We start from the raw sequence: 15,230 nt of genomic DNA on the forward strand, positions 1-15,230 counted from the left end.
ACCACCCGCGTTACTCATTTGGCCTGGTTGTTCTTGTACAAAAATTTAGATAGAGAGAAAATTCGTTAAAACAAGTGGTGCAAATAAAAATGACGTGAAAATCACGAATATATAGTGTTTCAAAATTTTAAAAAAATAATAATAAAAAATAGCGCTGGCCGATCGCTAGCCTGCAATGGCGGCCAGCGCATCGGCCAGCGCCTGGAAATCGGCGTGCGCTCTCCTAATTTCTCCCCGAAGGTGCGATGGCCGGTTGCAATAGTTCGGCTAGCCGGTGGGCTAGCCGCTATTGGAGATGCTCTAATACTTTCTCTCCCCCATCCCCTACTCAACCCCTCACAAACATAAGTGAGGGGCCCACCATCATGTTTTATGTTTGTGAGGGATGGAGTAGAGGATGAAGTCTATATCATTTATGTCATTTATGCAATAAAATATGTCATTTATATATAAATGGATTTTATGTAATTTTTTTGGGAGAGAGTTTTATTTGAGAAGATATAACCATCGTTTTATTATAGACGATAAAGTGCAATTTAATTGGTACGTTTCTCCTTCAATTAATAGATTGAAGGTTTGAGTCATCATGGTGATAATGATAACGAGGAATCATTATTAATTACTACCCTACATTTAGTGTGGGTGCGGATTTTAAGAAAAGTAAAAAAAAGTGAGTTAAATAAGTTAGTGAATTATGAGTCTCACTCATGTATATTAGTTTTATAATAAAATGTGAGTAGAATTGATTAGTGGAATGTAGTATCTACTTACCATTTATGGTAAAAGTGACATGTGACTCTTATTATGAGACGACGAAATGACAAAATATGACTCTTATTATAGGACGGTGATAGTATTTTTTATTTGTAAAAGAAAAAAAATATCTTTTCCATATTAGAAGGTTTATATAGTCTCCATTTGAGATGAAAATTTAAAATACCCATTTCCCAAAAGCAACATGCCAAAAGTGTATATCTTAAAAACATACACCATCAACCTACTTTATTTATCTACAAAATTGAAGAGAAGAGGGAAAATTTAACGATGATTGTAAATTCTAACTCATATGTACCTTTTTGTACTTGAAGTTGTGCAAGTGGGATAAGGGAGAATAATTATCTTGGATGACATTTGCATGAAATTCTAATATGCGAGTACATTTATTTTTTATTGTTTATCTTTTTTTTGTTAATGATATGATTCCTCAAACTCGAGACTTTAAAAGATATGCTAAGTGAAAATCATAATCACAAAACTTCTTCACTATAATTTGAAACGAACATTTCAGTTCCAGCAGAGATGATTGGACCAATATATTTTGTGAAAGAAATTTGAAGGTAGCACTTAACCAGATTTCTTGTTGCAATTCAGATTCTTATAAATAAAGCTTAGAAAGCTTGTAATATGAATCGAATATCTTCCATCCATAAATAATTTTCAACATAATCTGGAGGCAGATGTTATTGAACATTTTTTTCACCAAACTCTTATACAAGTGAATTACCCAAAAATTCCATTTCATAGATTTAAATTGAATTCACTACGTTGCTAAAAGAAAATGAACTCATATTCGTTCATACCTAAAGGTTGATAATTGTAGATATAGCACAAAAAAATTTCATCGCTCCTATGTATATCCAATTTCAACCGTTGACAGTGGACCTAAAGTGGAACTCATCAATAGTTGAATAAATTAAACCTTCTTCGTTCAAAGATGCAATAGCTTCTCTGCCAATAAACCAGAAAACCAAAGAATGAATATAGTGCTCAAGAGAGTCGGTGATTGAGGAGGGAGAGAACTTACATGATCTTATGCTCCGGAACATTTAGTTGTTTGGCAATTTCTGCACGATGGGCTCCATTTTCTCTGCCACTGCAACAATTAGAAGAAGACAAGATAGCAACCATCAATAGAAGTGCATGTATATCTGTAATCATGGGCACATTTCTAGCAGTGTTACTACTTCTAATGAAACTTATGTGGCATTCCTCTGCCTATACACTGTTACATGAAAAAAAATGTCATTTAAAACGTATTATAACATTAAACACCTGTATTATTTCTGTTATGAATGCTATGGCACATAAATATCTTATGAAAGGTAGGGTTCAATGATTTTATAAATCTTGAGACCTCAAGCATGTGAGAGTCTTTAGGAAAATACATAAGCTAATAGTTGAAACCTCATATGTAGATGGATCAGAATTTACAGAACTTACATGCATGATGGCTGCTGCATATAGTTCAAGACAAGTTTATCAATGTCCTTCATTCCATCCACAATAGGTCGTACAGAACACTGAGACTGGAAGTAGATCGAATCCCTCAATTAAAGTGATTGGGAAGCATAACCATTTGAAAATTTTAACTGCATAATATAAACTTCACGCGGATGAATAATAAGTCACCACGTGGCAAAAAAAAGGACCCCAAAAAAGACGGCCAACAATTTGCTGGTCTTTATCTAGCAATTTTTCTTGTCCAGCAATATCCGACACACTATACAGCAATCTATAGATTGTTGTGTAGTGTTTGTAATATTGCTGTTTAACGTTTATAATATTGCTGTATAAGTGGTGTCACGGTGTCACTTTAAGAGGGGTTGTCATTTTAATACAAACCTTATATTATGCTTTAAGAGGGATTGTCACTTTATCGTTTATAATATTGATGTATAAGTAGTAGTATTTTAAATATAAAGGTATAATAATTTTAAAATATTTTATGCTTTAAATTGAATTGATTTTAATGAAACTAATGTTAAAAATGGTTCCTTAAATTTTTATAAAAAACCTTTTTCATCACAAATATTATGTTTTGGTCTCGAATTAACATTTTCTGATAAATTCAATGGTCAAATGTGTTTTGATCAATTAGTGACTGAATTTTGAATAAGATTAGCCACATTAACCTAATTAATTTAATATTAGAATTTATAAAAAAAAAATTCTATGGTAAAAATTACTTAAATTATAATTTATAAAATATTTTATAAAAATTAAATTATATTAAAATTGATAAAAATATCTTACCAGTATATATTTTACCTATAATAAAAATTAAATTTGTGAATATTTTTTAAATTTCAATTCTATTTTATTTTTATTTTAGATAAATTTTGTAAATATTTTTATTATATGTAAAAAAATATTTTATGATTTTTAATATTTTCGTATATAAATTTTATAAATTTTAATATTGAATTGGATAGGTTAATCTAGCTAATTAGATTCATAATTATTCATTCATTAATTTGATAAAAAAATATTTGACCACTAAACTTAATAAAAAAATATTAATTTGGATCCAAAGCATTTCGTTTGAAACCAAAAAATAATACACTTAAATGCATAAAATTTTAAAAAAAAAATTAGAGAAATTAAGAGACTAAATTTGAACTTTAGTCCTTAATAAATTTACATTAATTACTCCATGTCATTTTTATGCAGTACAACATTTTCTTTATGAATTTATATGGCTGACCATATATGACAAAAACGGATACTTTTAGATTGCCTGTTATTGAAAAGCATGACATGCGTTGCATAATTTGTCAATATTTAAACCTAAGGAACAGTAATGAAGTAATGATTGTTAGAAATTAATAATATGTGTGACATTATTATTAACCACCACTAATAGAATAGCTTCGTCATCCTTCCCTTAGCTGACAGTCAATTCCTACCTACTTAAATTATTAATACTCCTACCACTTATCCACACGATAAAAATATGCGCTTTATTTCTCACTCCTATTAATTTCATTTGTGGCTTAATTATTTTTTTAAATTTATGTATACCCTTGTTTTTTTTGAGTGATTAAATTATGTATTCGCCATCACTTCAAATAGAGCAATGATAGTTTATGGTACGAAATTCTGAACTTGATTTTCAAATAGATCCCCATATTTGAGTGATGTTTCTAACACTAAGATATTGATAAATGGAAATTAACTTCTTTGTTCGAATTTCAAAATAATATAAGTAGTAGGAGTACATAACTTTTCTTTGTTCGAATTTCAAAATAATATGGTAGTAATTGACAGAAAATGAATAAATTTAAATTAGTAAGATATTTAATACTATTAACTAAACTTAAAAATCGTACTGTTACCTACCTACGAAGCACCAATCGTTTATCATAATGATTTTCTAGCTGGATTATTCCATAAATATAATTTTGATATATTTATATTTAATTTGAAAAATCACTATGCTGTCGTATAATTTCAACTTTGAATCGAGCATGCTCATGCCAAAATAGAGAAGAGAGAGAGAGAGAGCGCGCTGGATTTGGCTCCCAAATTTCTTCAGCTGCAAGAGGTAAGATTCCTCAATTCTCTTCTGATTTGCTTTCGCTCTTCATGTATTTTCGTAGTGAAAAGCGGAATAAGCTGAGGGATATGCTTTTCGTAGCTTATGCGTTTATCCGTTGACGATGAAATGAAACCTTATGAATTAATTCATGCGCTCGACTTCATTAATATATTTCCTTACTCAACATACATTTTTCGACCTGAATTAGGGAATTTTGAATTTTTCTCATGTTTTATCCAATTTTTGCAATGGATTGTATTGCGGATGCAATCATGGATTTATGTGTGTTGAAAATAGGTTCATAATCTTCAAAATCGCCTTCTTAATTTCAGGTTTGTGAGGAGACAATGTTGTCGAAAGCAGATGGCAGAAAGAAAATTGATGAGGTTTCACAAACGGGAAGATTCGCAAATGACCTTGAACTCATTAGCAAAGCCTTGTTTGCGGATAGGCAACAGCATAGGCTTTCTAGCTCGTCGGATGCTTATAGATCGGAGGCTGTTAGAGAATCGCCTATGCCCGAGCATAAAATCAAGGCGGAGAAAGCTAAGGAGAAAGAAAAGAAGCCTTCAATTTGGAGCTGGAAAGGTCTAAAGGCATGGACCTCTGGTCGAAACCGAAGGTTCAGATGTCATTTCTCACTCCTAGTCCATTCGATTGAGGGTCTACCAAGCCTATTTGATGATGTTTGTCTCGTTGTGCATTGGAAGAGGCAGGATGGTGAGCTGATGACATCCCCGAATATAGTTCATGAAGGGGTAGCTAATTTTGAGGAGGAGCTTATTCATTCGTGTTCTGTAAATGTTTCCAGGGGCACTACTAAGAATGTGGCCAAGTATGAGGCAAAAAATTACTTGTTGTATGCTTCTGTTTACAATGCCCCTGAGCTTGATTTGGGGAAGCATCATATAGATTTGACAAGATTGCTACCTCTAACATTAGAGGAATTGGAAGATGAAAAGAGCTCAGGGAAGTGGGCGACTAGTTTCAGGCTATCAGGTAAAGCAGGAGGTGCAACAATGAATGTCAGTTTTGGCTACATTGTAGTAGGAAATAGTAGGGAGCCTTCAAGGAAAAACAATACTCCTGGCATCCTGAACCTACGAGAGAATAGGGCGATGACAGAATCTTTCGTGGATCAGTCTCATCTCAAGGATGATCTAATCCTTCGTAGAGTGGGGAGTCTTCCTGCTACTCTGGATACCTTAAAGCAGTCTGAAGAAGATATAAAGGAGCTTCATGAAATCTTGCCGATGCCAACTTCAGAATTGTATCAATCAGTCAATGAACTTTATCAGAAACTGGATGAAGAGATGCCAAATGCTTCAGTTGAAAATAAGTTAGACACGGATCCATTTCCTTCACATCTTGACTCCTGTAAAGTGAATTCATTTAAACCTCCTGATGCTGATGAGAAAATTACTGAAACTGAGTGGGAAACTGGTGAGTTTGCTGTCACAGAGAAGGGGATAGAAGAGTTCACTAGGGAGCACATGAGATCAGAAGAGGATCCTTGTAAGGTTGCTTTAGCTTCTGGAGAGGTTATGGAAACAGATGGCATTGTGGAGGTAACCCTCAATAAGGAGGATATCCTTCATCCTTCCGCCAATGACACTGTTTACCGAAAGCACGAGCAGTCAATAAGAACATGCAGTTCTTCAAAGAAAGAGAATGCTGTGCTCTCCAAAGAGTCACTAATGAAAGAACTGGAGCTGGCACTGACTTACGCTTCAGATTTAATGAATGAGGAACTAGAGTCTCAGGATGATGAAAGTGAAGCTCCATTTGAAGACAGTTTCTCGAAGGAGAAACCACCTAACATGGATGATATTACTGACTCAGTAGCCAATGATTTCTTAAAAATGCTGAATGTAGAGTCCAGTCCATTTGGTTTGAGCTCTACAAGTGAGCCTGAATCTCCAAGAGAACGCCTTCTAAGGGAATTTGAGAGGGATGCTCTTGCCAATGGAGGTATACTCAACTTTGATATGGAGGATGATCCAATGGAAAGTGACAGCGATGTTCCAACAGGGTCTGTCTGGCAAGCTATGTCTAATGACTTCTATCAGTCATCACTACTGGAAGGTTTCCGGGAGACATCTCAGATGGAGTCAAATGCATTCAGTAGAAGAGCCTCAAGGTTAGAGGATTTGGAAACTGAAGCTTTGATGCGTGACTGGGGCATGAATGAGAAGGCATTTCAACAATCTCCATCTAGTAAATCTGATGGGTTTCGCAACCCAGTTGGCTTGCCTCCAAAGGATCTTGATCAGCAGCTTGTTTCAGAAGGTTTGGGTCCCTTTCTGCAAACTAAAAATGGAGGGTTTTTGCGCTCAATGAATCCCGCCCTTTTCAGGAATGCAAAAGGTGGAGGGAGCTTAATAATGCAGGCATCTAGTCCAGTGGTTGTCCCTGCAGAAATGGGGTCTGGTGTAATGGACATACTTCAGGGTCTGGCTGCTATGGGAATTGAGAAGCTATCCATGCAAGCAAACAAATTGATGCCTTTGGAAGATATAACTGGCAAGACAATTCAACAAATAGCATGGGAAGCTGCACCCAGTTTGGAGAGGTCTGTAGTTACTGCATGTGCATTAGTATATGCCGTTTTTGTGAATTTCGTTTTTCCAAAGATGTTTTGATTCCTTTATAGTTTAATTGATACATGCATTCTTGTTACAGGCAAGGTTTATCTCAGGATGAATTTGAAATTATGCAAAATATATGTAATGGGGAAAAGAGTGGTGAAGGAACATCCTATGGCCCAGGGTTAGGTAAGTGTGGTTCTACACTGCTGGGTGCTGATACAGAGTACGTGTCTTTAGAGGATCTCGCTCCATCTGCAATGGATAAGATTGAAGCTCTTTCTATTGAGGGCTTGAGAGTACAATCTGGTATGACAGATGAGGATGCGCCTTCAAATATTAGCACACAATCTTTTGGAGAACTTTCAGCCCTGAAGGGAAAGAGCGTTGATATCAGTGGAACCATAGGACTTGATGGGACTGGTGGATTGCAATTACTGGATATCAAAGACAAATGTGACAATGTTGACGGATTGATGAGTCTCTCTCTTACACTTGATGAATGGGTGAAACTTGATTCTGGTGAAATTGATGATGATGATCTTGTCAGCGAGCGGACCTCTAGATTGCTAGCAGCTCATCGTGCTACTTCTTTGGATTTGTTTCGTGGAAAATCAAAGGGGGAGAAGAGACGAGGCAGAGGTAGGAAGTATGGTTTGTTGGGCAATAGTTTCACTGTTGCACTGATGGTACAGCTGCGTGATCCTTTGCGGAACTATGAGCCTGTGGGAAATCCAATGCTCGCTCTTATACAAGTGGAGAGAGTGTTTGTCCCACCGAGGCCTAAAATCTATAGAACAGTTCCTCTAGCAAGGAACTCTAGTGAAGAGGAAAAGGAGTCGACGACTGCGACAAAAGAGAACATTACTGGAACACCAACAGAAAGCATAAATCGTGAAGAAGAGCTGATTCCTCAATATAAAATCAACGAGGTGCATGTTGCAGGTTTGAAAATGGAACAGGGTAAAAAGAAGTTATGGGGTTCTCAAAATCAACAACAGTCTGGGTCCCGTTGGTTGCTTGGAAACGGAATGGGCAAGAAGAACAAGCATCCACTAATGAAGTCAAAGGCTGTCGTAAAGAATTCAAGTCCTGCTTCTTCCTCATCTACTACAACAGTGCAGCCTGGAGATACACTATGGAGCATCTCTTCTCGTGTCCATGGAACAGGTGCAAAGTGGAAGGACCTTGCTGCACTCAATCCACATATTCGCAATCCTAATGTTATACTTCCCAACGAGACTATCAGACTGCGCTAGCATTCAGATAAAGGTGCAGTTTCTTTCACATGATTAGATAGATTTTAGCTAAACTGTATCCTGCACGTGGGTTAGACTGTGGTAGAGTTGTTAGTTTATCCAAGTTTGTGTTTAACTTAACTTGTTTTATTCATTACTATGAACAAGGAAGTGTAAAAATTATCCTGTCAATACATGAAATAGCCAAAATGGAGACAGGATTAAACGTCTTATTTGTAAATTCCTGACTTAGTGTAACACATTGATTAGCATTGCTGTAAAAGCCCTTTACCCCATAACATAAGATTCTCTTAAATGCCATGGAGAATGCAGTGCCTCTTCATATATTCTGGAACTCTGCAATTATGTGGAAATGGTGAACTGCTCAACAGTCAACACTCTCTAGCTGTATGCGTGCCTCTTTTAATTATCTGAACAGGCAAGTTGTGTAAACCCCATGCGACTCTATGTCGAAAGAGAAGAGAACTGTTGATTTGAGTTTAAAATTGTAAAAAATACCACTTCCTTTTTTCCCTTTAATTAGATGCCACTGAATTCCCAAGAATTGTCATTCCTAGTTGGGACATGTCAAATATCAACAGATTTACTGGTATAATATTCTCTAGCGCTGTTGCGTCTCCTTGTAAGGCTGCCTCTAACCTCTTCATCTCCATTCTCTCTTGAACATGAATGCATCCAAAAATTGCGTTCGCTTATATCCCAATTCTCATGTCTCGGATGTCTTTTTCTGCGTCCTTCCTTTTTGTGGCTGTTAATGTGAAAGCATATACATGTATAGTACTAGAAGACGTGTGCAGAAAACAAGTATAGAATCACTCTCTCAATTCTAAGAGCATTTGCAATGGTAGAAGGGTGTCCTGTCCTGGTGACATGGAACAATGGCAGGACACATTAGAGGGGAAGCTCGTGGAACAGGCGTCACACAAGGGCACGGTGAGGGGCGTTCGAGATAATTAACCGCATTACTAAACAAACTAACAAACACGTACATTTTTCTGCAAAATTTAACTTTTCTACTAAACGGGAGGCATAGATAGCATAATATCCATAAGTGAAATACCATAGCCCATTTACTATCTTATCTCTCATTGCACTACCATACATAGCAAACTAGTGCTAGATGGAAACTACGCAACAATGTGTGAAGAGTATACATACACAGCTTTGTGTGCTAAACTGGGTGCAAAACATCTCCAACTGTAGCCTTTAGATGTTACTGGTTAACTGAAATATGTAGCTAAGACAGGAATATTAAAAGTAAGCTATGCAATGAACGATAAAAGCTAAAACCAAAGACAGAAGAGCATCTAACTATTCCAGATATAAAATGACTAGGACTGTACACAACCAAGACCAATTATACTAGCATTGGAAGACGGGCGTCAAGGCGGGGCACTCGCGTCCGTACAGGTTGGACATTTGAACTCAGTAATGTGCTCCGCCTCAGCAAGTGTGATATTGGCGCACCTCCCATGGAAACATCTCTGGCATAGGTCACAGAAAATCCAGATGTCATCGGAGGTGTAATATTTACCACATGATCCGCACAAGATTTCCTCATGTTCGTCTTCATCCTCTACGTCCGATCCCTCGTCCTCTTCATTTGATCCCTCATACTTGGCCTCATCATTTGGTTGGGGCACTGACATTCTCTCCTGTAAATTACAGAAAAGAAAGTAAGATCCTTTTTCACTATTATAGCTTCAGAAGAGGAAATAAAGCACAGCGACTGAAGTTGTATGAATAGAAGAGGATCCATGAAGTTTGGAAAATGAATTGATCATGAAAATAACCACAAGATTCATCACATGGATGTACTGTTGATACATTGTATCACCCACCTGCCAGTATATGAAGTCATTGATACAACACAGTCAAATCCCGAAACTACTACCTAATGATTAGTGAAACAACTACTAAGCTTTTTTTTAATACCCTCGGTCCATGTAAAATAGTCCCCATGGTGGACAAAACGAGTTTTAATGCACAATTGGTAAACTAGTAGAGAGAAAGAGAAAAGGTGGTTGAAGTAGCTTTAGAAAGTTTTCATAGTCAGTAGATATAAGGGTTATAGAAAGTTTCCATAAATAGACAGGGACTAAATGAAAAAAATGGAACCATTATTCTTAGACGGAATCACACATGGAGTAAGTTTTAGTGTCAGCAGCATCACATCTCACCCTCACAATGATGTTACATGTGACACAGTGAATATGTTACGTACGGAGAATTCATGGTTTTCTTCATTCTTTTTCCTCATCCATGTTAGAGTGCAGAACTTCTATAGAACATGCTAATTGCCCATGACTATGATGCATCTTAATTCAACTAATGGAAGCACGCTAGTTTTGGATTCTGTAGTCAGAGAGTGTTGTGTACAAACTTATTACTCACACATAGCAGCACTGTGGAAAGGCAACATATAGATGAACTTGGGCACAGCAAAGTCATCATAACCATCATGTAAAACAAGGGGATATTATTTCTTTCCTTTGATAAAAAGAAACATGCTAACAATATCCAATAACTAACAAAGTCATCATGAAACATCAATTCTTAAACTATTTGACATCATAACATCATCAAATTTCCAGATTTTCTTTTCTTACCTCAGTAGAAAATCAATTGTTTTTTATCATCAACCAGCCAGAACAGCATGTAAAGCAAACAGCTTAGTCCTGCCTTAGCAGATTGAAAAGCAAGACTAATTGATAAATTTGCAGAAATTTTAATGAGATGAGTTATGACACCAGAACTCATGCCCAATAATGATGAATGTTATCTCATGTTTTGGTTCAAGTGCATAACAATGTGGTATATAAATTCAAACATTTATTCAGAGATATAGCTCAGCCTCAAACCTATAGGTTATGAAATTTAGCTGGTAAGATCCTGAAATGATATGTTTATTAGTATGTATATTACAACCAAATCTCAGGCTACAGTTTAAACTTCCCGGACATGGTAACCTCAATATTTAGGATGAGGGACCAAACTGGAAAAGAACTTCGAATTCTGCCTACTAGAAGGACCAGGAGGAAGGGTGAAAGAAGAGGTTAGCTTTATTCATCACTACTTCTACCTTAATAGTAACATAATGATTTCCCAAAATAAAGTGGAGACAAGAATGGACAGGTATAGTCATGTGAAAAATATATCTTTGGTCACAAGGCAGTCGAAGATCTCTTTGCTAGCTTGTAGCTCACAAGTTTTTATACTGGACAAAATATAGGCCATTATGAATGAGCAGAGTGTAACACAAAAGCCATATTTTTAAAACTCGTATAAACGTATATGTCTTCCAAAATAATAGAATAGGAATAGTGTTTTAGTGATGCAAGACCCAAGATATCAACAGAAAAAAGATATGATGATTTATGATTACCCAAGATATCAATAGAAAAAGATATGATGATTTCATTTACCAATTCTATTATTGCTTGCTTATATTTTGCATCTTGTGTCACAACTTCTAAAATGGTTGGGAGATCATTTATCATATCGAATAGAACTTTCCTGCATCCAAGACAACAGAATGAAGTTAGCAATAATCGCAGATTCAAAGAAATTAAGTAAAGGCCATTATACATAATCGCCCAGATGATACAATAGTACTACTAACTTTATAATGCAATATGCTCATCTTTAGTAGTAAGGAACAATAAATTAAAGGGGTTGGCAACCAAGCCAAAACTTTGTTTAGGTAATGAAACTTCAGCATAAAATACTAGGACCATAGGTCAGATGGCATTCTCATTACTTTTTCCCACGGGGTTGGAAAGCTTATTCGAAACATATAGGCAATTATAAAGTGCTAACTTAAGATTAGCATTATCATGCTTGAATACATGGGAGATTAGCAAAAGACTAGATAGAAAGTAAGCACACATTAACAAAGGAATTGGGACAACTATGCACAATATGGAAGGGAGATCACCTGATCTACATCGATAAATCAAAACTATATATAGTTGTTCTTTAGTATCATCATCACTCCAAATAGAATAGAACATATAATTCTCAGCCTTCTATAGATCCCCCACCCCCAACAGGGATCAATAGGATGGAATTTTAAGGAAACGAATAAGGGAGTGATTTACAGTAAATGAAAAAAAGTTAAAGCGAAAGAATATTTAAATAACTTCACAATTTACAAAATCACTACCTGTCAGTTTTATCGAAATCAAATCTGGCACCAAAATAGAAGGCAAGAGAAAGTAGCCATGCATCACTGTGGATGGCAACACGAGCTAGCCAGTCCTTTCCTTGCATTCCATATCTGGAAAAGTTTATACCTAAAGAAGGTTCTGGAATCTCTGGAGGCACCTCCTGAGCAGGCAGATCTAATTTCCATTGCCCATTGGGTAATCCATAAAGACACAGATCTGGCTTTTCTGCAAAATGTCCGTTAATTTGACAACAGCAGCGTCATTAATGGGTATAATTTTCGTTTATCGAATGATTAAATAGCGGCTGATTATAGCAATAAACAGTAATATCCTTCACTACAGACTAACCCATATATAAGTTGGTGATAAATGTATAGCAGTGGATATAAGAAAACAATTGCACTAACAACTTTTCTTCTTGCATTGCCTAGAAATTTAATGGTCAGATCTTCATGCATGACTGCCACACAACAATACAAAGGGTAATACTGTATACATATGATATCCATGAGCAGCCAAAGCATATTCATAAAAGTTCCACCCCACACCATATATTGATATATGAAAACAATTTGGTGTTGCATCAACAACGGGTATAGGACATCAAAGATACCGCGTCAACAAGTTGCACGTTCTTATGTAAGAATCCTAAGATTAAGTCCACAGCAGTCAGCAGGAATATCAGTACTATACTATACAATTAAAGAACCCCAAAATTGCAACAATCAAAGAACCCCAAAATTGCAACAGATAACTGCATAATGAGGAGTACTATAAATCGAGTATCAAATAACACTAAAACTGAAAGTAATTTTTATAAAAAATTGCAAACCATGTAACGATAAAACTCAGTAACACATGCCAAAATTTTCTTATATGAACAAGTGCCAAAATATTTCAAAAGAGTAATAGAACTGATCGAAAAATCAGCCAAATAGAAACTTTAACCTAACTCACCAGGATCACACTGTCGGATGAATTCCTTAACATCTGAAAAGGAGAAAATAAATAAATAAACAGAGGAAGAAAAAGAAATAAAAACAAATTTAGCAGAATGCAGTACAATCAAGAAACAGAAACCCTAACTCCAAGAAGAATAAAGAAGATCAAATTACAAGAGCATTATATTGAACTTTTTTTATCAAAAAAAGAAAGGATAGAGAGAGAGAGAGAGAGAGCGCGTTACCAGTGGTGAGAGCTTTGATCAAGGCCATGCGTCTACCATTGTAATCTCCGAAAACCCCCAACACCGTGCGAGGATCGTCGGGCCTAATTCCGTCCATCACAGCTGAAGTGTTCGTTAGCTATGGTTTGAAGAATTGGAGGGTTGAAGGATAGAGATAGAGAGAGAGAAGAGTCGGTTATGATTTGAATTAAAAAAGAGAGGGAGACATTTGCTTTAACTGAAATTGATATCTACTCTATCAACCTCCATCAACTTTAAATTATGAAGTTATTCTACTTTTTTTTAGTGTGTTCTGTATAAAACAGTCTTATTTTGAAAAATAGAAAATGAGCTTTAAAATGTCCTGAAAATGAATACGTACCAATTATGTTAGTAACATTTATCAATTCTATGATTGTATCTCAATTTCTCATCTTGTCAATTCTATCTCAGTATTGTCAATTCTAGTACAATATTAATAACATTTTGCTACATAACCATTTCCACCTACGTTAATATGGAAATACTATTAATAAAACCATAAAGCAATTTATGTACACAATAAGCCATCTTGCAAAACTCTCTCCATCCTACTTTAAGGTCCAGCTTATGATGGAATGGAATAAGAAGGAAATGAAATGGAGATGAGAATGAAATGAAGGTGAGAATGGAATGACAATTCAATTCCATTCTTGTGCTTGGTAACAAGGAATGCAAAAGGAATGGAATTGTTATTCCTTGATTGATTTCATTCCTATGTTTGATATCTACAAATTAATATAGAAATGAAATGGAATGAAATATGAATAATTAATATGTTGATTCTACCAAAAAAAGCACTACACACATTTCATATGCTACACACACTTCACACATTTCACACACTTCACACACTACTATGTTACTCACATTTAACACATTTCAAGCATCCTATTTTTCAATTTGTGTAGTGTGTATAGTGTGTGAAATGTGTAGTTCGTGAACTGTGTAGTGTGTGTTGTGTGTGAAATGAATGTAGTGTGTGAAATATGTGTAGAGTGTGTAGTGCGTGTAGACGTGTAGTGTGCGAATGTGTGTAGTGTGTGAAATGTGTGAAGTGTGTGAAGTGTGCGTGTGTTTATTTTTCATTTATTAAAAAATTCTAAATTTTAATTTTATTATAAAATTGTGATGATATTAAAATTAAATATATTATAAAATAATATTTATATAATATTGTTAAAATTTAAAATAAGAAGAAAAGAAAATGGAATGGAATGGAATGACAATTTCTTAGTTAAATGGATGGAATGGGTATTTCCATGTGGAATGGAATGGTGATTCCTAACAAAAATATTTACCAAGCAAAGGAATGGATGTAAGAATGTCATTCCATTCCACCATACCAAAAAGGGCCTAAGTGAATTATTTTTCCTTTTGGAATGTATCACTTTAAATGCCAGATTTTTAAAAATAAGAAGATCATTCTCTCTACTTTTTCTGTCTCTTACTTTATTTTCTCCATTTAACTCACAAAACAATACTCCCTCCGTCCCAGATAATTTGTTCTAGTTTTCCATTTCGGTCCGTCCCACATAATTTGTCCCACTTCACTTTTATCATTTTTGGTAGTTGACCTCATATTCCACTAACTCATTCTTACTCACATTTTATTATAAAACTAATATATAAAGGTAGGACCCACATTCCACTAACTTTTTCAACCCATTTTTCATTATAATTCTTAATACCCGT

General features: G+C 35.4%; 2 protein-coding genes across 2 annotated transcripts; one reads left to right on the plus strand and one right to left on the minus strand.

The window, feature by feature from the left end:
- The first annotated feature begins 4,193 nt into the window (after positions 1–4,193).
- LOC125190268 (protein PLASTID MOVEMENT IMPAIRED 1-RELATED 1-like) lies at positions 4,194–8,382 on the plus strand. Its single transcript, XM_048087529.2, has 3 exons — positions 4,194–4,324; positions 4,651–6,890; positions 7,001–8,382. Exons 2-3 carry the CDS (start codon positions 4,666–4,668, stop codon positions 8,160–8,162), a joined length of 3,387 nt encoding a protein of 1,128 aa, XP_047943486.1. The 5' UTR covers positions 4,194–4,324; positions 4,651–4,665; the 3' UTR covers positions 8,163–8,382.
- Positions 8,383–9,214: 832 nt separating this feature from the next.
- On the minus strand, positions 9,215–13,836 carry LOC125190353 (PHD finger protein ALFIN-LIKE 9-like). Its single transcript, XM_048087633.2, has 5 exons — positions 13,518–13,836; positions 13,289–13,321; positions 12,328–12,556; positions 11,588–11,678; positions 9,215–9,817 (listed from the first exon to the last, which is right to left on the minus strand). The coding sequence occupies exons 1-5, from the start codon at positions 13,612–13,614 to the stop codon at positions 9,545–9,547; spliced, it is 723 nt and encodes a 240-aa protein (XP_047943590.1). The 5' UTR covers positions 13,615–13,836; the 3' UTR covers positions 9,215–9,544.
- Between the last annotated feature and the right edge of the window lie 1,394 nt (positions 13,837–15,230).

This window comes from Salvia hispanica, chromosome 5 (genome assembly GCF_029641045.1).
Source record: "Salvia hispanica isolate PSC_SH4W2 chromosome 5, Shi_PSC_v1, whole genome shotgun sequence".
Lineage (NCBI taxonomy): Eukaryota > Viridiplantae > Streptophyta > Magnoliopsida > Lamiales > Lamiaceae > Salvia > Salvia hispanica.